Raw genomic sequence first — 24,201 nt, 5'->3', positions numbered from 1 at the left:
ATTATCATAATAACATTACCTATATAATGTACCAAACGCTGAATACATACAATCTCATCATGTTCAAACAACATAAGGCTTGAAAGATACCAGTTTACCATGCTGGCCAAGTCTTAACAAATTGCACCAAATGAGTCGGGATCAAATTTCACCTCCTTTCACCAGAGTCCAGGTGTTAGAAAGAAATAATTAAACAGGAGAGAGCTAGATCATGTTGTATAGCTTGTTACATACAAGTCCCAATAAAAAGGAAAAAGGTAAAAAAAAAAAAAAGGGAGAAAAACACATGAGACCTGTAAAGATGGCTGGTGAGTTGAAATGGACCGCCATCCAAACACATTGAAGATACCGCAAACACGTATATAGTCAGTCGGCAGAATGTACGTTAGTTGCAGCAACAAACAGATGTATTAGAAATCACGTGTCGGTGAGAAAGGGGACTAAGCCATCACGGTGACAAACTCCTTGACCTCGACTAACCAAGTCCCATGCCATCTACATGGAGATGGTTCCAAGAATCAAGTCATGATCTAGCAAAGGCTTGGAGCTCATGCAGCTGGGAAACATGAGTTTATTTACTTTATGCATCCCTAGGAAAAGCAAACTCAAATTGCTAGCTGAGCTATTGTATCATTCCAGACATGATTGAATAGTGCAGAAGTTTGCATGACATCCCTCATTGGTAAAGCTCATGATCAATAAATGCAGCAGTCCAACAATTCTTGCACAAATAGGACAAGTGGACTTAGAAAAAGTATTCTTGTACCATGAACCAAATCTAAGCTCATTTTTCTCCCTTAATCAACAAAAGGGATTCAAAGCAGCAATAATAATAATAATAATAATAATAATAATAATTTTGTTCCAAGGCAGATGCAGAGTCTTTATGCCTTCAAACCCATGCCTTGGTGAAGTAACAACCTGAACAAAGAAAATTCAATAACTAAATTTTAAGTAAAGATTGACAACAAAAATTGTTTTGATGAAACAACCCATGGCCATGGGTGAGGTATAAGAATGTAGCTGTCATCAGATCACATTTCATAGTTCCATGTACTTTCAGCTATTATTTTTGGAACCTTCTTTTGCTCTGCCAGATTGAAGGATGTGGAAATCTGTGGAAAAAACAAGAAGCACAAAATTTATCATGCATTGAAAACAAAAGCAAGAAAACACATCAAATGCATCAAGTGACATGCCGGAGACTAAAAAAGAGAGGAGACTCTTGTATGGTGCTTTCTGTACTGAGGTTTCTACAACCAGATAGGATTCACAAATCATCAAAAACGTATTTAATATTGATTAAAATTAAATGAATCTTATCTATTTGCTATATGATGCATATTGGTTCATCTGGGGTAAATGGAGTGATTGCAGATCCAACAATTTAAAACCACATGATCCCAGAAAAATGTATAGTGTAAACCTCAGTCAACTTGACCTCCTCGAGGAAACAGAAAGGCAGGTGTAGACAACGCTACAGGAGGGCTCTACCAAAGCACAATAAATTAAAAAAACAGAAAGGCAGATTGAGTTGCTCATGGTTGTTGAAACACCACAACAATAAGCAGATTGTACATTTAACAAGATCTATATGACAACTTGAGAAGTCAGGTGGGAGAGGAAGGGTAGGGGGGAGAGAGGATGTGCTGCTGCTGCATGTATAAACATCAATAACACTTCGAATGACGGGCATCAATTTTCCCACTAATCCTATTATCCCATTTATCAAGAGACTCTGATGATTCATTCCACATATAATATATCATTCATCGCTTTAGGATTCCTCAATACCTATCTGCCAACATCTGAAGTAATTTTGTCTGGTTTTAGGTTCTTCATTCCAGACCCCCTAGTTAATACCACAGCTCACTCTCAAGGAGTACTTGGGCTATCTCTGATCTTTGTAACATATGAAAGAGAATCTTTATTTTGGCTCTGTTTAAGTACCTTTTATACATGCATGATGCATCTTAAGCTATTTCTAAGGTTCTCACTTGTAGCCTTTTCTAGCACGTCAACTCCATATCACTCATAAGGCACTATTCTGCCTACAGCCTCATTTTACTTTTAAAACTTCAATGATTCAACCGATCCATAAATCTGATCTCATCACGATTTCTAAAACAATTCTTAGATCTCATTAGCAGGAACTGATAAAGAGGGTATAAAATAATGAGAAAAGAGATTACAATAATTTAAAGAAAGAAGTTGTTATCAGAACCCCATGAGTATACAGAATCATAAATCCCCTCCATGATAGTAGGAGTTGAAGCAAGTACCGTATCTTTAAAACCCAATAAAATATTATAAAAAGAATTCTTCTACATATGTAATCTTTGAAACAATCATATAAAAGAACATAAAAACAAATAGGACTTGAGCAGTTTCTTACAAGATAAGATCACCAGCAAATGATCTAGTGTTACCACATATATTTGTTTAAGCATTGGTGATTTGGAATCCATCATGAGGAAGAGTACATGATCACCAGCTTGTTTAATTTTTACAATTAACTTAAGTAGAAACTACAAACAAAGCCCACGGGCTTTACCTCTTTTATATATGCTCTGAAAAGTAAACGACAGTAAACAACTAGGATTCCGCTATGTTAATTTAATTAGAGAAAAGGGAAAAACTTTGAAGAAATTGTGATTAGATTAACTAAACCTATTTAAAAGTCATGTGCGACAAAAATACATAAATAAATTGCAGTAGCCAGCAGTGCTCCCCTAAAATTTCTCACTTAAAATCTGAAATAATGCCTTGTTCACCAATTTCCTGTAACAATAAAACCCAATATGCATTAAATCTTTTGAGGTTTTCTTTGAGATTAAAAACAAACCCATTGAAAGCCCATGGTACCCAAATGCTTAACCCATGTGGACCAAATTTGACTAAAAATATAGACTAGATTATCGAAAAACCTCATGTTGATGATGCTCCAACCCACCCAAAACCAAATTTTCTCCTTTTCAGGCTTCACTGTGATATCTCATGATATTGCCTTCAACACATCCAACATGACTTCGCTTCGATTAAATGAAATCTCACACACCATCATTTATGTCATGTAGTTCATGAATTATGATTGCTCTCTTGCAAGAAAATAGACAAGTTCCCTTAGAGGCACAGCCACTCTCCTAATAAAATTTCTATGATCCGCAAAAGAGTGTGAGAGGTGGTTATTCAAACAACACCATAGCATGTCCAATCTGTAAAATAGTTCCTAGAACAAACTAAGCACTGAAGCTTTGTTGCCACGTTGCTGACCTTCCATGACTAGTAAGATATTGTGGAGGATGCAAGCATCATAAATACATCATGAGTCATTTTACATTATTTTGAGTTGATTCTTCACACTGTTTTTTCACTTTTATTTTTAAGTCATAAGTTTTAGAGTTACAGATTTTGGCTATGAGAAAAAGCTCAAGATTTGTTAATTTGGAGGTAACAATAAGCTCATGATGTGAAAGCTATCTAGAATCCCCTCTCTAGAAAGCGACATGATTAGCATAGAACAACTTAAGCACCATAAAGGTGCAGCTCTACATGTGTGCATGTGTTAGCAATGCCCACCATGGACTCACTTGTGGACAACAGTCCACCTTAAAATTGATCCTAGAGTCATTCCATCATCCTAAAATCTTTCCTCTAACCTATTTGGGGCCATTCCATCAAATACTAAAATCTCTCTTCTAACCTTAGTGGATGCAATCAAGCCCCAATGCCTCTTTAACCATTTATATTGCTCCAATCAATCCTAAAGTAAATTCACATCTCATTTCTCTATTTGCCTCCTAGGCTGAACAGTGAACACAAAAACTTTGTGTAGATATACCAATTGATGGGCCAAAGCCTTGAATATTTCTTCCCCCCTTTTGTCTCTTGTATTTATATATCTATTTTACTTCTTCCATATTCCTGGCATTTCCGTTTGCTTGAAGTGTAGATATCAGTCTCCAAAAAAACATCTCCAGCTCTGGATAAACAGTGGATATAAGCACCTTGCCCCATCATTCCTTGTTCTTTCTAGGATTTGCAATGGGCCATTATATGGATCTGGAATGTAACATGAGTGCTGCCCTGTTCTACAGTAGTTATCTTTGTTCTAGCCCATGGGCATTTTTATATTTACGACCGATAAGGAAGTTGATAACAGGCAATACTTTTCTCTAGTGTTTAATTAGAATTATTATAGGTGACATCTAGTCTAGTCTAACCTCAGGAAGAAGACGAAGTGAATAAAATTTGACCATAACTATGAATTTTATCAACGCATCCATACATTTCTGCTCAAAATCAAATTTTGCCTGAAGAAAACAATCCCAATTCGGTAACAGATTACCTTGAAGGATCCATTGATCTTCGATTCCCTGTTCCACTCAAGCCCAAGATTCTTCGACGACATCTGGTAGGTAGCCCTAAGAGAATCACCCCCTTCAAACTTCCTCGTCACCGCAAAATCCCACGAGTTCTTCGACACATCATAGCACGGCTCGAGCACCGTCCTCCTCAGCACCCCATGCGTGTACACATACTTAACCTTACAATTCCCCGATCCCAGAGCATAGCTGACCGACACCTTGTTCGCCGGATCGAATGCCACCGACCCGTCGATGCCCACCCGGTTGTCCGCGCGGGCATGAGTGTATGTCAGATTCACCGTCTTGTCGAAAACTCTCACAGAGTTCATGAACTGAAACCTAACATCCTGAAGACAAACAAAAAAGGATCAGAGACTACACATAAAAATCATAAACCCTAAACCTAAAAACCAAAGCTTGTGAGAGGGATCGATGGATGGAAGGAATGCCTTCTTGGGGACGTTGTAGTCGATGATGAAGGAGCCAGGCTTCTCGACGGAAAGGCCGAGACCGTTGAGGGAGGGACCGTGGACGAAGGTGGCGTCGGCCATGGAGGCCTTGAGCTTGAGGTCGCCGGCGTTGACGGCGACCGTAGCGAAGACGGAGCTCTTGTCCACCTCATATCTCCCCTTCACCGTAGCCTTCATCTTGCCCTCTCACCCCCTCTCTCTCTCTCCGCTCCCCTTTGTAGCCTGGGAAGCAACGGACGCCGAGGACGGCGGGGAGAAAGAGGGAGGAAGCAGCGGCCGCTGTGGAGTCTCCGCCGGAAAGCTTCCAATTTTATCCCGTTGTGAAATGGTGGGGGGCTCGTTTTTAACCTCTTTATCGCTTAATTTGTTTTCGTTTGGTATTTTTCTGGTAGTGACGCAAAAGAGACTCTAGAAAGGGACCCGAGAAGGTACTGCTTCGGAGGGAATGTGGGATGGAGGATTACGTGGAGGGGCCCATGATTGCGAGGTAGGATTTGACGGTTCTGTGGCAGGAACCGATTTGGTCGCAAAGTGTTGTAGTCCACCTACTTCTCAGCATCGAATACGTGAATGAGAATAAAATCCAACATTCAAAATAATAAAATTGGAAATTTCTAGTAGAGCTTAACTTTGGAAAATATTGGTGACAACATAAGATAGCTGTGATAGATCCTAGCATTTCGTTCAACGATTTCATCTCACCGTCCATGTGAGGCACGATTGTGGGTTGGGTGAGGACCAATCGCGTGCATTGCAGTAGTGCTTAACACATGAAGTGCATGTGATTTTCTTTCACATATATGCAATTTTATTATTAAATATTTTAAATTAATAGATACAGCCTTACTAAGCAATAAATATCTTTTTTTTTTTTGTATAAGATGGATCATTCGTGCAATACAAATACGAATATAATATAAAAAATCAAAAAAAAAATAATATCCCAGAAAGATGCCGACAAAACAGATACATCATTCCAATTGCACCTCCAGGATGATCAACAATATAGTTCGCAACTTAGTTGGTGGTGTCGTTCGCCTTCCATAAATATGTTTAATGGGACCAAATATGATGAATATGCATGTTGAAGGCTACGGCTCTAATCCATCCCTGAAAATAGCTAACCATCGTAGCTGAGTCCCCCTCCACCACTAATTGATTAGTCTTAAGATAAAGCTTTGCATAAGAGATGCCCTCCCAGATGGTCTATAGTTCTATAGTAGGAACAGCAGTCTCGAACAAACGAACGTTGCCTACCACTGTGAACCAGGAGTCAGGGCTTCTAATCACAAGGTTAGCATCTCCACTGCCATCAATCACATTGCTGTCGAAATTAACTTGGAGGAAGATCGAGGTTGGAGGCTTCTAAGAAATAAAAACCCTCTGAAGCACTATTAAAGCAGAATGAGAATCCCAGATATCCCAACACCTCCATGTCGGTTCAAATGATAACACGTCCAAGATCTCCATGGCCTATGAGCAAGCCCTCTCGAGCATGGACCTCAGCAAAAGCCATCTAGCCTTAAAAAGACCAGTGTCTTGCACCAGCCAGATGCGATAAGCCATATAGGCCGTCTTGATGCCCATAGATCTCATAATCTCGAACTCTATAGTCCGTCGAAGGACCTCCAAGAAGGCCTAGTCAGATTGCCCCCTAAGAGCCGTCGCTAGCAAGAGATCAACTACCACACTCGAATAGCTCTCGGACAGTAAAATAAGAGATGCTCTATCATCTCATCCTCTAACCTATAACATGGACAAATAGATGGGATATCTAACCTTCGGGCCATCAACAAAGCTTTGGTATGAAGCCGACTTCAAGCAACCTTCCAAATGAATGCACAAACCCTTGGGTGATCTCCTAGCCTCCAAATCTAGAAATCAGCTAGTTTTCTGACTGACTCCCTCTGTAAAGATCATAAAGGTCCTTGGCCACTACCTTCGACATATATGATGACTACCAAACCCGAACATCTAGACCCTCAAGCAAAAGGTTAAATCGGGACGAGATCCTCTTAGCCAGTTGCCTGCCAAAAAGTCGAGTCACCGCCTGCACATTCTAGCTTCTCCTATCTGACTGGAGCAAGTCATAGCTCCTTGGGATTTCATCCACCTCCAAGTTGATAAAGATTGGCCCCCGAGAGAATGGGACCAACCACTCATTAGTCTTGAAGAACATTAATCGCTCGGTCATCATCTACTACCAAACGATACGAGCCATCACGTCAGGGAGGTGAGTGTAAATCTCCTTCCATATGAAGGAGCTCCTCTGACCACCAACACCAGCCCTCTCTAAAGTCCTAATATTTTATCTAGCCTACATCATTAGGCTCCATAAGCCATCTGGCTGAATTAAAAATCTCATAGCATGTGGGGCAATCAAGATCTCCTATCAGTTCAATAAAGAATGAATACACAGCTGCCCCTCACTGACTAGTTGATAGACAACACCCCAAGTGAAAAGATGTACACCTCTACTTCCACTATGAGAACCCCAAAGAGGTAGCTTCTTCCATCTTTTTTTTTGGAAAGGATAAAAGAATGTACTTCATTAATTCCCTTAAGTATTTTCCAATGTGACACCAAATTACAGTAGAGTACATCCCTCTAAATAACCATGCATTCCTTTTTCCATGTTTCAGATTTAAGTAGATTGCACATGGAATGACACCGGAATTTGACTCATCTTAATTAAAAAGTAATAGCATTTCAATTCGGTATTAATAGTTAAAGATATTAAAAAAATATTTAAAAAAAAAACGATTGAAGTTTTTGCACCGATACTATCGGGAAACAGATAGTTTGTGTATATATATTCATATATGAAAATAAGTACAAGGATCATGCACTTTTCCTCTAATTCCCTGTGCCTGAGTTACTCCACCAACTGCTCATCTTTTATCACAAATACGTACATGCATGAAACTTAATATAAATTTTTAATAATTTATCCATGATTGAAAATAGTTTGATGTTCATCAATTTATTTGACAATCATTGCATAACTATCTAGGAAACAGCGTGCCCATGATTTAACAATAAGTCAAGGATGGCTTTATTGGTACCATATGTTGGGGGTAGTTTTATACAAATCGAAGACATAGGCAAATGAGGACTGGATCTTGCTGATTCCATACCATCGACCAACTCCACGTTTTTTTGCTGGGTTTGATTTGATTTGAAAATCCAGCGTCTCTTTGAAAATTCAAACGATCACAACATAACAATTAATCACGGGAGAAATAAAAAAAAATAACAAAAAATATCTCTCCAGATAATAGAAAGATAATAATCGAATCTCATCAAATAAAGTAAGATTAACTATCTGATTCTCTTTTCTTTTCATGATTCTTTAGCCTTTATCTATAAATAAAGACCCACAAGAGATCTCTAAGGTATGAAATCTCTTTTCTTCTAATATGTTTACTCTTTTTTTTTATTGTCTAAAATACTAATTTGAACATCAGAGGATCTCCATTGTAATCATCGTCGGTTAGAAACTTTTCTTGCAAGTCATACCGTTGTCGATCTACGATTGCCCTTCAGCTCTAGTCAATCCGACTTCGAGATAAAATTCTATCATAATACCATGAATATAGCAAATACCTTTACCTATAACAAAAGGTAGTGGAAATCTATAATGTTTGCAATTGAACTCATACACTCCGAGGCATTATTCTCAACTATCAATGCATCCTCCTGCTCCTGGATAATATCCATGATGCCGGGATGGTAGGATGAGAGAGGCTTGATGCATTCTAATACAGCTCTCTATTCCAATATTTGGAGAAGATTTGAAAATAAATTATATACCTTTGGTTGGTGTAGCCATTAAATTATTTTTTAAAACTTCGATATTAAAGTATTTTGAATATAATTTTCCACCGAGATAATATCTATGAACTATGAAAATATTACAGGGACATTTGGATATTAAAACCAAGATGGAGATCTGCCTTTTGAAAAAAAAAAAAAGATTCTTCTGCTGTTTATAAATCTCAGCTGCATCTCAGAGTTTCGAATTAATAGATCTTTTTGATTGTTCTACTGAATTGTGCACAACCTTTGTTTGTCTGTATTGTTATTAAAATGAATTAATAGGGTTCTTTTCCATCCTCTATCTCTCAAAAGATGTATTTATAATTGAACCCTTGATCTAATTAATTTAAATGTAATTTCTCAAAAAAATCAGTCCAATTAGAACCAGTAATATAATTAAAATTCAGAAGTATTTTGAGCTTAACTAGTGCAACCCAAACAATATACTCAATTTCAAAATTTTCAAAATAATATAGGGATCATGGGCTCAACAAGGTCCCTAGCATTACAAATTTTATGCCTATTTTCCATATCAGAGTTTGTTATTTTATTTTTATCTATTTTCTATTTTCTTTTTTTTTTTTTACATACAATCCAGGCTTTACACTTTAAATATTTGATTAAGAGATCTTATCGTGACCTAATAGGCAAACCAAGGCATGAAAGTAGGGTTGTTCAAGAGGATAACCGTGCTACGTGTGAAGTTCTAACACGTGGTTGCAAGGAAGTAACTCCTTCTATTCCTTTTTCAAAGAGAATAAAACAAGGTATCTCATCAATGCCCTCAAGTATTTTTTATTGTGACAATAAATTATAGTAGAGTACCTTCTTTGAAGCAACCATACATTCCCTCACACATGTTTCAGCTTTCTACATGAGCAGATGGCATAAGGAATGACAGTGGTAGTTGACTCATCTTAATTAAAAAAAGCAATAGCATTTCAAATTGGTATCAATAGTTAAAGATATTTTAAAGTTTTTATTTTCAGAACATTGGTTAGAGTTCTTGCATTACCACTGTAAGGAAATAAATAGTTTGTATATATATTTATGTCATAATATGATTACAAGAATCATATACTTCCCTACAATCCTCTGTGCCCGAGTTGCCCCACCAATTGCTCCTTTATTTATATCATAAATAGATATATGAATTGAATGCAATTCTCCAACAATTTATTTATAATTGAATATAATTTAGTGTTCATCAATTTGCTTGATAATCTATGCATAACCATCTTAGAAGCAGAACGGCCATGATTTGACAAGAAGTTGTTGATGGCTTTGTTGGTACCGTGGATGGAAGAAATATCTTCCTCTATATTGCAAAGCAGCTAAAACGTCTGATGCTTTCAATGGAACTCATATACGTCATGGCATTATTCTTCAATTATCAATGTATCCTCTAGCTCTCTGACAATATTCATTGTTGTGGGCAGGTGTGTTGTGGGCAGACCGCGGGAGGCTTCCTTAATAGTCCTACATCTGATGTGTGCATGTGCTTAAGTCATGAGGTGCCTTTTGCCCAGAGGGGCCGAGGGGCAAAACCGTAACTCCGAATACGCGTGCGTACAAAGCGGCAGCGTCCCTGGGAAGAGCGGACAATACCTTGTATGCGGTGGAGGAGGGAATGTTTCGTAACCTTAACACGTGTGCACAACATCCATCATGCTAGGGTGGTAGGATAAGAGGGGCTCAATGCATACTAATGTAACATTCTATACCAATATTTAGAGAAAATTTGAAAAAATATATATATATCTTTGGTTGGTGCAGCTGTACAAAATTTTGAGATTAAAATATTTTGAATATAATCTTCCATTAAGATAATATCTATGAACTATGAAAATATTGCTAGGACATTTAGATATTAAAACACCAAGATGGAGATCAGCCTCTTGAAAAAAGAAATAGAATGCTTTTATTGTTTATGGATCTTAGCTTCATCTCAGAAGTTTGAACTAAAAGTAATAAGACTTTTTAATTGTTTTATTGGATTGTGCACAAACTTTATTTATTTAATATTGTTATGGAAACGAATTAATAGAATTTTTTTCATTCTCTCTCTCTCTCTCTCAAAAGATGTATTTAATAACTGAGCCTTTGATCTAACTAATTTAAATCCAATTTCTCAAAAAAAAAATAATCCAATTAGAATCAGTTGTATAATTAAAATTTAGAGATATTTGGAGTTTAACTAATAATACACTTAGGTTTAAAATTTTCAAAACAAGATCCAGATCATATTTAGGAGATTCAATTCCTTATACCTCAACTAATTATCATTTTATCCTGGTATAGAAAGTCCATGCATGATTATTATGTATTGGATTGACATGTATTGCACGTGTATCATCTATTTTTTTAAAGTGCCTAAAAATTTTATTCTATTGAGATAAAATTATTATGCAATGACCAAATAACATGGCATAAGGCCTATCTAAATTTATATTTAGACATGAGGCATGCATAGAACAGAGTGATTATTGCCCTTGAAGAGATGCTCGTAGTTAAGACATGTTTTCTTCTCTTACTCTCCAATCTTGCAAAGTAACACCATCATTTATTCATATACATAAGTGACATCTAGCTATGCAATTATTTTCATGATAAAATGAAGTGAAATAACTACCATATAGAATAAATGTGGATTGTGGTTATATAGGAGACTGACATCATGATTTTTCTTTCCTAAGCATACTTTTTTTTAGTAGGTAATATTGTTTGTGCATGCTTAATGATAAATGATTGATATGGATAGGAAAGGGCCCACAAACAAAAGTATTTTATCAAATAAAGGTTCATGGATTATTATCGTCTATCAAATTTATATCATTTAAAAAAGTAATATCTAACTTTTCATCTGATTGCAATTTGATGATTTAAATCAATCATATTTTATTTTAAAAATAATCAAAAACATTGACCACTCACATAAAATAATTTTTATATCTAGATGTTATCAGTATAGTTACTCATAATTCAATCAATTTCACATATATTACATCACTCGCACTAATGCTGGTTCAATTTATGATATTCATTTTGGAACTATCGATGCATTAGTTTAGACTCGCACGCAATGTAAAGGATAATCAATAGGCTCGTATTCGACAAAAGAGAGATATGAAGCTACTCGGTCGACAGAAAGAGGAGGAGAGCACTATTTTTTTCATACTAGATGATGATAAAAATTTTTTGTGTGGTTGGTCAAGAGGCTTAATATCATAATTTTATGTCTATTTTGTTTATCAAGTTTTTTTTTATGAGCTAAATAGAGGTTCTAACATTATAATTTTATGTTTCTATCTAAAAAAGAAAAAACAATTTTACGTCTGTTTTGCATATTCGTTTGTTTTATTTTTAATTTTTAATTTTTTAATTTTATTTAGGTTTTCTTGCACATAATTCATGGTTTATATTTTAAATACCTGGTAATAGATTTTGTCGTCTAGCGAGACAAAAAAATAGAGTTGTCCAAAGAGGACAAACGTCGCACGTGTGGTTGCAGCTCTTTCCGCTCCCGTTGGTTACTTTTTCTTTCCTCTTTTAGGTCGGGGCACTCACCTCTTATTCTGGAAGTTTCTTTCCTCTTGCATCTCTTCTCCACTTTTCTTCTTTTTTTTTTTTTTTTCTCTCGATGCCCTAACCGACTCGACGGATATATCCGAGGATAAACCTTATAGATATTGTGGTGGCATTAAGAGCGACGATCTCGGTCGAGGAGATTGGACGACCTCGGCGACGGTGGTAATTCCTCTCCTCCGATTGATCTCTATGGTGGTGCAAAATTTCTGTCTCGTGGAATTCCATCTTTTCATATGGTTAATTTGTTTTTTAAGGGACTATGGATGAGTATTTTTTTTGAATTTGGGTTCCAACGAGAGTTAGGTTACCGTTGATCTTTGAAGGACGTTTTCAAATTTTTGCGTTTGACTGATCGTCCACAGAGAACCTAGTTTTTTAGTCTGTATTGTTTTTATCCATTTTTGACTCCGAAGTAGATGAACTTTGCCAATAATTGGTTTTTCGCAACTGGTATGGCTGTAATAATATGTTTATCCTTTGAAAGTTTAAATTTTGATCGATAATTTTGCCCGATACAAAAGATTTAGCGCTTTCCTCAATTTAGGGATCCGCTGGCCACGGTAGCTGATGCGGTCGGTTTAATTTTTTCATCAGGATTTTGGGTTAAGTATTAATATTTTGCCTTTTCCATGCCTGCTGAGACGCTGCTGAGCAGGTTTCGTGGAAGTCTTGCTCGTGTTTGCTGAATTTCTTAAGAATAAGAAGGCAAGATGTCTGGTGGAGAAGTGCGAAAGGTGTCCCGTCAAGATATCCAACTTGTAAGAAAGCTTCTAAACTTCTAATATGCTTTTCAGTTTACTTTCTGATTCTTTCTTTGTTAAGTCATATTTTATTGGTGATAATTTAAGCCTTTACTGTCTTTTATTTCTTTACTGACTTAATTATTTGCAATCCACTACAAGTTTTCTGCTTCATAATTTGCTGGATCATACAATATATCCTGTGTGAATTTATTTTTATTTGGTCATCTTGTTGTGAAACTATTATTGCTATTTTAATATTGTTGTTTTTGTTGTAATTATTGTTATAATCTAAAACAATTCTAATTTACCTTCATGGGATCATAGGTGATTGTTAGCTTTGTTGTGTATCATTTTTTTTTTCTTCAATTGTAAGATAGATTAGTGTTTCATGTTTCAATTAGGTGCTTACTATCGATCCAAGCTAAGGTCCGTAATATGTAGCTTATTGATCTAGTACAGTACAATTGGTATTGGTATAGTTTGCACCTTTATTGAGATAGCTCGTGACTTTTCCCCCTCGCATTTATCATCGTACCTCTTGAAATTGGATGGTACGAGTTGGTATGGTACGGTACACACTGGTTTTGGGTGGTATAGGGCGGTTTGCTCAATTCAGACCGGTGTGAACTAGTTCAGCTCATACACCAAAACAAACCTCTGTATTGTACTCTTACAGGTATTACAAGTCGGTATGACCGACCTTACTCGAAGCTTTTCATGTGCTATGACTTATTCGATCAAGAAAAATAGAAAGGATGGTGCTTGTCTTAAACTCTAATATTAGGTTCTATTTCTGTTTGTAATTAACCTAGCTGTTACTAATTGCTTTTCCTTTCATGAAAGAGATGTGGAAGGAGTTCAAGAAAATTAATATCTATTTTCTTCATATGGTGAGTGCAATTTTGACATATCTACCTCCATCATCTTTATATCTCACAAAACTTTCCATGTAGAGGCCTTATTCGTTTATATTGCAGTGTACTTATGTCAATTGGGATTGCTTTGTTCTGTAGTGTTCAAATCGATGAACTAGGATATATATGACAATGTAACCTTTTGTATTAATATGGTTAATATGTAATCATATGGGAAAAAAGTTTTGCATGCTACAGAATCCTCTTTTCATAGCTAACTTCTGCCCCCAGGTAGAAGAGTATCTTGCTGCATCAGTTATTTCCTTAGCCTACTGCCTATGGCACAGAGCTCATATTTTGCTCCTCTTGAAGCATATCTTTCTTCGGTCCTGCTATGCACCATGCCATGATCGAGTTGCTAGATTATGCAGCACCATCTGTCATAGCTTGTTAACCTTCTTATTTTGCATCATATGAACTACATTTCTTTGATTCTTGATGCCCTCTTATCTCATGTAATAATCCTCGATATTATTAAAAAATAAAGAGAAAATCTTCTAGCCTCTCGGTTTGTTCTTTGTTATTCCTATTTCTGGTAGCTAAATAATTGCTTAAAGCAACTATATGTTTCAGTTTTGGGCTACCCTTTTTTTTATAATTCTCTGGTTGGAAAGTGTATTTTACATTTATTACAATAATTTATATTGGTACACTTTTCACTATCTTAATTTACTCAGTAGCTAGCTTCCTTTAATAGACATCCCAAGCATAGACCTTCATTTTTCATTGTATGGAACAAAGCAACTTGTGATTTCGTTAATGTTGTGTCATATGTTTTTTATTTTCTATTTCAGGTTCAAAATCTTATTGAGCGTTGTCTTCAGCTGTATATGAATCAAAAAGAAGTGGTTGAGACACTCTCTCTTCAGGCAAAAATAGAACCTAGTTTCACTGAACTTGGTAATTACATTTCCAAGCATCTTTGTGTAACTGGGATTTATTTTGTGGATTGTAGAGCAAAAGATGGTTAGACTCAAATTGGAATCAACTAGCTGCTGATTTTTTTTTTTGTTCACAAACAGAATAAACGTAGGTTTGTTTGATCTTTGTTTTAAAAAGACGAAGTCCTTGCATATGAATGTTGCAAGCATTTATTTTCTGACAGTTGTTAATTGTAAGTGGAGTCGGATAATACGGACATGATGAGGCATGTGGTGGAAGTAACGATGATGTATGGCCACAATTAATCAAGAAAATTAATGGCGTAAAATATGCCACATATGGGGCCATATGTATGCTTCTGTAGATAATATGAAAGAAACATGGTACATCTTATGAGAATAGTCAAAACATTTGTAGTAATTCTATATATAAAAAAGGTTTGTAGTAACAAAAATATTTCTTATAGATCTCTTGTCAGACACTGAGTAAAGAACAAAGAACATTCTTGTCTTCTGAATGATCAAGATGTATGGGTTCTGCTATATAAAGAATATTTGTATTCTAAGAAACTTTTTTTTGAGTTTAAAGGAGTTCCACCATATATTTCTTGCATGTCGTCAGAACTTGATGAGCGACAATTATAATGAATCAGACTCTTATATTTGAAGAGCAATTGCCAAACCATTATTATATTCCTGTGCATTTTGCTTGTTTTTTAGGATTCTATGTTGCACTATTTTCCAATGTTTACCTATTTAGAATTGGCTGTGCTCAAATTTGGTTGACTTACCTTAAAATTCCTCTTAGTCTGCCTTGATATTTATAGGTGTCTGCAATAACATTATCATTATGCTGATAAATCACACTGTATAACTATTCAACCATTGATTCATGTGATTTTCATTATGCTGGTAAATCACACTGTGAATCAACTTGATGGAGAGAGAAATGTAACTTTCCTTATGATTTCCAAATGTTATAAGCTAAGACAGTAAGGCATGACTTTGTCTTAAGTAACAAGCAAACTTTCTGCCAAAATAAAGCTAACAATATGCTAACATATCAATTTAGGACATTGACTGTTCTATTTAAGATGCTGCATGCTTTTTGCTTTTTTAAGCATGTGTATCAGATGAACTTATTCTACTATTGGCTGCATCTTTTGTTTGCTTTCCAGTTTGGCAAAAACTAGAAGAAGAGAATCGAGAATTTTTCAAGGCATATCATGTTAGACTGATGCTTAAGAACCAAATTATGGTATTCAACAACCTTCTGGAGAAACAAGTTGAGCTCATGCACAAAGTATGTCCATCTGGAGTTGCTCCTATACCTCCGTCCAATGGCTCTAATTCTTCTCCATGTATGACTTCTTCCACTTTGTGTCTTTTCGTTTTAACTAGATTTGTCATCCTCTTCTTATTTTGATATTTTTGTCCAAACTGTACCTTTGCTTTTTGTTATTAGTTTCACATAAACTAAATGAGGTTTGTTTGTATATGGCTATATTTTCTTTGGTTTTTCAAAAATTAAAGCTTCCGTTCTCTGTCTGATTAAAATTTGACATTTTGTTTGAGCAGAGATGTCTATCTCCATGAGATGCTCAAAGATTGATTTATTAGATGTTGAGTTATTGTTTATATTGTTTTTCTCTAAAATATATCACATACATTGTAGTGATCATTGAGGAAAAACAATGAATACTACATCTTTTTACCTAAATAAAAATAGTTTGATATTATTTTCTCAATATTGATTTAATTCCTTAATAAATCTTATCCATTAAGAATATCTGTTTTGTGAGAGGGAATAATGGAGGCAGTTGTCTTCTCACCCTTTTAGACAGGAAGCTCCAACATTCATGAGATTGCGTAAAATTTGGTTCTTAGCCAAGGTTCTAAAACTTGGCTTCATCTACATTTGATTCTATGAGGTTTCCATTTTCACAATTCTGGCAGTTTCTCAGTTTAGGTGGAAGCTGACAAGATATATTAGTATCACAAAATATTCTGATATATGAGTGTTACTTGCTTATTAAACTTTACTTGCTCAAAGTTATTTGTTTATAACAATTTTAAAATTTTTAGTACCAAGTGTGTTAAAGCTCCTTTTCATCATCAATTTTCAGTAGAACTCACAAAAACCTTCAATATGCTCTTGTTTTGTATTTCCAAGGTTCATCGGCAATTTAAGTAAATGCATGTAGTTAAAAATTATTATGTATAAGAAATGACCTGTTATTTGTGTCGAAAAGTGGTGTTTTTATTTGATTGTCTGCATCAGTATTTGTAAATGGCACTTATTAAAAGGTAATTTTTTAAATAAAAAATGGTTTTGATCAAATGCCCTATATGCAAAACATGAAGACTTGGTATTAAAGCATTTCTAATATTGTAAACTAGCCCCCTTTCAATTTTTTCAATATAAAGCTATAAGAACGACCTTTGCTTCAGGTCCTCTTCGAGTAACTTGTTTGTTCGTCCATTTGTAATGGTTTAATTATTGTCTGGTAGCATAATGATATATATATCTTGCTTACTAGATATTGCATTAATAAGTATGTTAGTTTCTTTGAAAAGGCGCTTATGAGGGGTGGGAGTGTCAGGAATTGCTATGTGTTTTAAGTTGTAGCTTCTTAGCACAAAATGATCATAACAAAACAAAGAAAGTGAGACCAACTATGATAGTGAATTGACTTGCTAACCTCTTCTTCTTCTTCTTTTATTTATTTATTTTTTTTAGGGGTGGGGGAGAGGTTTAACCTACAGTTTGGAGCTCCTTAGCCTAAGTTTCTCGAGATCCTGAAAGGTATTTATTGAGCTCATAAAACTTCTTGGAATTCTATGGACGGACAAGAACAATAAAGCATGCAAACTGACATAACATACTTCTCTTATATTATCCTTTAAAGGTCAAAATTGAGATAATTTAGTTGCAAGGAGCACCATATTTTCAAGGCTTTGATGCTTGCATTCCATTTGCTTTAGCAAGGTAACTGAACCTGACTGTCCCGACTTAACACTTCATAGCTTGACACATATGCACCACAGGGTATTTGAGATGGACAAGGCTGATCCACGGATGAGACAAGTTGGATTTGGATTGAGTGAACCCACGTTGCCGGGTTGCCATATATGCTAGACTAAGGTTCACCGTCTCGGTTCTGAATCCTGTACCAGGAGCAACTTGGTATAGTGTCAGTAATTCGGTATGCTTGGTACAGAGGTTTGGTTTGGTGTCCTGACTTGGTACACCTCCTATATCATATACAGGTTCTGTACATGTGTGGTATGGTATACCTTGTATGCACTGGTACCAACTGGTGCGATGTATCATGCCTGGACCATATTTTGCTCCCGTCCTCTCATCTTGTGCCGTCATTATTCTCCTCTCCTCTTCCCTCTTTATCCTTTCATTCTCCTCATCTTCACACTCCACCTTTTCCGTCTCCTCCATCCTTTCCACATCCTCTAACCCTCTCCTTGAATACTCATACTCACTGGCTGCTGATGCTTCTATCACCTTTACTCTAAGTGTTGTTACTGCTTGTCACCCTGTTGCAACCCGTTGTGTTGTCAGCATATGTCATCACACTGCTGTGGGCTGCTGTTATTCGTCACTTGTCATCACTGTAATGCAGTCTGCCACAGGTTTGCATCAAAGTTAATGCAACCTGCTAGTGTGTTACCTGTATTCGGATCGACCAGTTGGGCCTTGGCAAGGGAGGTTGACCTGACCCGAACACTGTTGTTGTCCCTTCATCTTGTATTTAACTTTAAGGTTCCTTGTCAGATTTGTTACTTATTTCTTCATTTATTTGCTGAGGCTCTATTTTATTTATTATTTGGGAGTTACTTCTTTTCCCCCTTTTTTAAGAGGAGGTAGTGTTGGGTAATGCCTCTTTTTTCATAATCTAATCGGAATGACATAATTGTTGGTCAGCTTCTTGTGGGTAATTTTATTAGATAGTAAAACAGTTGTTGGGGGCAGACACATTACTGAGGCAACACATCTAAGGCTGCATGCCAGTCACTAATTTACAACTTTCACATTACGTTCATGTCTGGTTTATCCCTTCTGTGTGCGCAGCTGCTATTTTGGTCCATGCATAAATAGGACACTTGCAATGCCTAGTTCATTAAAGAAAAATATTATTAATTTCCAGTGCAGGATCTTTTTGATATCGGTAGAGGTACCTGAATGCTGTCTTATGTGTTAGGTGCTAGTTTGTTGCATGAGGCTGTTTGACTGATATTTCTCTTTGTGCTTGCAGTCTTCTTCTCTACTTCTTTAATTTTTTCTAGCTTTTAAGGGAAATAAACAAAGTAGACTCATGCCTTGAGATGTAAATGTTGTCTTGTTTGGATGCTTATCTCTTTGTTGGCTTTCAACACATTGAAACCTCTCTTTGGTTGTACCTTGTTAGGGTGTTGTATATGGAAGTTGGGGCAGGTTTATTTGTTTTGAGGACACCGGAATCATTTATGTCAAATAAACTTCCGGCAAGCTTGAAGGGGCAAAGAGTAAGTTGTTTCTGCCAAAAATGACAGAGTTGGAATAAAGGAAGTATATCCATGAGAAAATAGGAGTTCATTTAAAACTTGTGTAATAGACACTCAGTTGGCAAAGAAACTAACCTGAACATCATTTGATGGTGTCATTGTCAATTGTCAAAAAATACTTCTAGGCTTTGAGTAGAGCTGAAAACAGATCGGATATTGGTATATTCATATTTGTAGTCATATTTTTCAACAAATACTGATATGAATATGGATATTACACAAATATCAAAATTAGTATCCATGTTTGTTCTAAATCGATAAGGATATGAATTAGATTTTAAGCATATCTATATTTATTCTAAATGGCTGGAGATAAAAGTTGGATATTATTTATATCCATATTTTTTTCTATCCTAATACAGATATAAGCTGGATACTATTCAGATATCAACCAAATTTTTAGTATAATTCGGTGGTGAAAACTAACATTAATTATATAATCATAAAGGACAAGAATTAGATTCACTTTGTGGATTGTACATGACACATGGCTGAGCAAGGATATTGACATGAAGAACTACTGGGTCAAGGGTCAGGTCACTGGTTTGACCAGATTTGCATGAAGATATCAAATATTAAAAATTATTTTAGATAAAAATATAATATAGAAATAGTAATATTTTTTTTTATCAAATATCATTATCACTTTTTAATTGTAGCATAAATAATGGATTATCTATTTGCAGAGAGCTTGTAAGAAAAGTTATATATGAATAAAGGAATACATAGAAGTTGATTTTAAATTATTTTTAACAACAAAAAATTTTGAAAATATTTTAAGGAATAAAATAAAGTATGAGAAAAGGAGATTTTATAAAAAAAATAATGTTTAACATATAAAATATCATAATATATATTACGTGATTGTTTAATGACCTGAATATATCTGAATAATTAAAAGAAACTCCTTTAATGTGATAAGGAGTGTGGTGTATCTTGGTGGTGGAGGTCTTGCCATTTAATCTAGAGAGTATTGGTTCAAATCTTGACTTATATATATGTTTGAGAATTCTGGATGCAAAAAGCATTTAATATCCAATTTTGGGTCTGGATCAATTAAGATATCAAATAATTATCCAAATTCTGATCTTATATCAAAATTTCTATCTGAATCAGATCCACTTCGGATTCAGAAACAGATATGGTTGGATAAATCTGAACCATTTTGAGTTAGTCACATGCCTAACATGAGCTGTATACTACTAATTTAGAAGTCAGCCTTGGTTATTGGGATTTTTCATTAATTGCAATTCTGTCTTGTGTCACTTGGGTACTGCTGATTCTCATAAACACATTCACAGCTAACTGCTTAATTTCATCATGTCAGTATTACTGTGTGAAAAATAAACATTGCATCTTTGCACTTGTTTCAGTGCATCAAACACCGTCATGCTATTTATCAGAACATGCATCTACATCTTCAAGGCCAGATGGCATGCTTTGCAATGGAGGTGCTGCTGGTGCCATGTTAAATAGTAGGCCTGCAGTAACAGGCATTCAGCTTGGTAATGATGCATCTGTTCTTACTGGAAGCATGGACACTTCAACAAGCCTGCTGTCGACACAGAACTCAGCCATGGGAAGGCTTCAAGGAATTAATGGGACGACTATAAAGTCAGAACCTAGCTATTCAGGCAATTCTGAATTTTCATTCTGTGCCGATAGCAGTTTTCTAGAAGCACAACCGCCAATTGCAGATCCGCCTGCTGGATCCTTCAGCAGCTCAGAGTTGACCGGACAACCATTGAATGATCCACTCCCAGATGAGCCATTCGGATTTTTAAGCCAGATTCCTCGAAATTTTAGCTTTTCAGATTTAGCGGATCACTTCACTCAGAGTGCTGGTGTGTCTCGATAACCTCATTTTAAGTATAGTTGTTGTATCCCATCTACGTTTTCCCCTGAACACTATAAATGACTTGCTTTTCTTGTGTTTATAGATATATTGGAGAATTATGGCAGGTCGCCTTTCCTTCCAGCTGAAGCAAATAACTTCTCGAGTTCTCCTGGAGAATGTAAAGGTGATATTCTTAGTTTCCTATTTTTGCCTCTCTGTCTTGAGTTTGGTTACTAATATCTTCCCTTGTTATTTTAGAGGGAGAAAATAGGAGACTAGATTCTATTTCTGAAGGCGTCAGTTATGAGGATTTTGAGAATAACTGATTAAAAATCTAATTGGAGCAACTTTTAAGGTAACTTTCTACCATATATGCAAATACAGATTCGGCATTGACCTGTTACCTTTTGCCATGTGTCGATAAATTTATTATATCAATGAGTCTATCGACAGTCGTTGTACTCTCATGAAAATGCTCAAGAAAGTAGCCTTTCTTAGCTCTTTACCCTGCTAAATGATTCTCAATCTTGTAGAAGTGGAGAGATTTTACATGTAATCTTTCCAGCAGTCTAACATATTTTGTTGGACCAATTTTGTTGACTTGCTTTCATCAACACTAGGGATGGCAATGGATGGGGTACCTGCAAAATTTGCCCTTCCATATCCGAACCTGTTTAAAATCTTACCATTGGACCCTGTCCCTAACCTGGTTGCAAATTCTACCAGAAATCCCAAACCTGTCCCATTTAAAATTGGTATACCCCCTGGGTACCCGAACCCGCCTGATGGATTTGGTGTCATGTTCATATTATCATGAGAACAGAACTCCATAAATTGAAAATTTTGGAGCCAAAGAAGAATCCTTTCAGTCAAAAATCCCCAATACATGAAGTATCATGCTTCTACCAAGATTAAGCTCTCAAAACCCTAAGGGACCAACTCACACCACCACAACTCCCACAAAATCTCATATGTCCAAGAAAAAACCCCAAGTGGAACCTAAGAAACCCCCTTGATCTCCCTCAGGTGCTCTCCTTTCTCCAGATCTTTGAAAAAAGAGAATGAAATGAAAGGAAAATGAAACGAAAAGAAAAAAAAAAAGGATCAATCTATTTGGGAGAAGGTCTTACCTTTCCATTTGTTTTGCTTTTTCTTTGTTTTTCTTGATTTTTCCTTTGTTTTCCCTGGGTTTTTTCTTTGTTTTTTCCACCCTCAGGAGTGTTAGTCGGGTGGGAGGCTTAAGCGGCCGAATAGGGAAGCTTATACGATGGCTAGGGGAGTCTTAATCAGGTGGGAGACTTGGAGCGGCCAAATAGGGAACCGTAGACGATGGCCAGGGGAGTCTCAATCGGGTGGGAGGCTTGGAGTGGCGGCTGAATAGGGAAACTTAGATGACGGTTAGGTTTTTATGTTGGTATTTATTTATATGACGGGTTTGGGTAGTGGGTATCCCGGGGTAAAAGCCAAACCCATGCCAAATCCATTCGGATTTAAATTTTAAATCCAAAACCCGTTCCAAACCTTATAGGGTATGCTAAATGGGTTCTATTAGGATTTGGGATGGGTCAGGTATCTGGAAATACCTGCCCCACTGCCATCCCTAGTCAATATAGGCAATATTCTTACAGTTTCTTGCCCTGCAAGTGTTTAATTGCTTCATGATACTGTGCACACGATTTTGAGAATTCTGATATGCCCTGATAAAGTAGCCATCTAAAAGTGTTATTTGCCACTGTAATGTGATAATGGCTGGTTTTTCCCCAAGCCATTGAATAATCTTTGGTTTTCTTAGACAAAATATGGTTGTTAATGATAGCCATTTATTAGCTGTAACTATAAATTATGGACAGTGATGGTAGAATTATGGTCTTTAATGTCTCACTGCCCATTAAACTTTTCTTTTCTGGACTGAAATAATTAAATTCATAAATAATACTTTAATTGGTTGGAACAGGGAAAGTGGCAAACTAATGGTTGTTTTGTTGTTATATAACACTGTTTTAGCAAAAATATGTCTAAACAGCTGTTATTGAAATAAGATTATTATGTACATGTTTAATGTATGTTTAATGTAATGGTTGTTATTAAAATATGATTATGTACATGTTTAACGTAATCGATGTTTCTGAAACCTTTGGCAGTTATAATATTATAACAACCATAATTTGAAAAGATGATTTAAAGTATTGGTTCTTACTTGAAGGGCCAAGATTGTCAATCTTACCTTCTGCACTTTTATGTGTGATGAAATTAGAAATACCAATAGTTTTCCTTTCGGAGGCGATGAAGACCTATACGTAATTAATGCAGTTAATCACAATGATCATTCTTTACCTCTGCTATGAGCGAGTAATTTATTGCTCTTTGTGATTTAATTTTCTAAGTACAGATTCATCTGATGAAGTTCTCAATCGTTCTGTGATTGGAACTGCAGGTTGACCGGGCAAGGAAGTAGCATTTGTACATATGGGTGGACAGGTTTCTTAAATTATTGACATTAAGGCTTCAAAGGTTGCTTGCTGCTTGCATGTTGGACTGTTGCTAATGCTTGGATTCGTTTGATCAGATCATAATAATACTTATTTTTTAGTCAGAGGTCAACATCTTGTCTTTTCAGACTGGTCTCTGTGTTGGAGATGTTATGGATTTAGGGCTTTCATGTTGCGTCTTTGGAAAGTACCACGGAGGTGGTGTCGTCTATATTTATTTTATGAGAAATTTCCTTTTCTTCTGTTGGGGTTTCATATGTGTGCACCTCTTTTTCCTCGTGTTACAGATTTACATATAGAATGAGTGTGGGCATTTCTTATCATTTCATTGCAGCCATCATAAATTACAAAAGGCTTGCTTGCTGCTGCTGGCTTCATCTTTTGACCCAATTGAAGATCTTCTGTCATATTATCCTAGCAAATTTGTGCATTTGTATCTGTTGAAAATACACGTGCATGCATGAGGCATATCAATTTCCTCTAAAATCCACGTACACCGCCTTGTCTTGGCATCTGAGTGTTGGGGCCGGCTT

At 36.0% G+C, this 24,201-nt stretch overlaps 2 protein-coding genes across 3 annotated transcripts; one reads left to right on the top strand and one right to left on the bottom strand.

Moving 5' to 3' along the window:
• Positions 1–679: 679 nt before the first annotated feature.
• On the bottom strand, positions 680–5,162 carry LOC105046539 (outer envelope pore protein 24A, chloroplastic). The gene is made up of 3 exons (XM_010925150.3): positions 4,817–5,162; positions 4,349–4,714; positions 680–1,115 (listed from the first exon to the last, which is right to left on the bottom strand). Exons 1-3 carry the CDS (start codon positions 5,012–5,014, stop codon positions 1,035–1,037), a joined length of 645 nt encoding a protein of 214 aa, XP_010923452.1. The 5' UTR covers positions 5,015–5,162; the 3' UTR covers positions 680–1,034.
• Positions 5,163–12,263: 7,101 nt separating this feature from the next.
• On the top strand, positions 12,264–23,910 carry LOC105046540 (uncharacterized). Of its 2 annotated transcripts, XM_010925152.4 has the most exons (8): positions 12,264–12,406; positions 12,900–13,002; positions 14,696–14,801; positions 15,961–16,143; positions 20,716–21,186; positions 21,283–21,363; positions 21,438–21,534; positions 23,614–23,910. In XM_010925152.4, the coding sequence occupies exons 2-7, from the start codon at positions 12,955–12,957 to the stop codon at positions 21,503–21,505; spliced, it is 957 nt and encodes a 318-aa protein (XP_010923454.1). In that variant the 5' UTR covers positions 12,264–12,406; positions 12,900–12,954; the 3' UTR covers positions 21,506–21,534; positions 23,614–23,910. The 2 variants fall into 2 exon arrangements, with proteins under 2 accessions (XP_010923454.1, XP_010923455.1); XM_010925153.4 differs by lacking the exon at positions 21,438–21,534.
• Positions 23,911–24,201: the final 291 nt, after the last annotated feature.

The sequence above is a fragment of the Elaeis guineensis genome, chromosome 6 (genome assembly GCF_000442705.2).
Source record: "Elaeis guineensis isolate ETL-2024a chromosome 6, EG11, whole genome shotgun sequence".
NCBI classification, from domain to species: Eukaryota; Viridiplantae; Streptophyta; class Magnoliopsida; order Arecales; family Arecaceae; genus Elaeis; species Elaeis guineensis.
The sequence above is the reverse complement of the archived record's forward strand: the minus strand, read 5'-3'. Positions and strand labels throughout refer to the sequence as shown.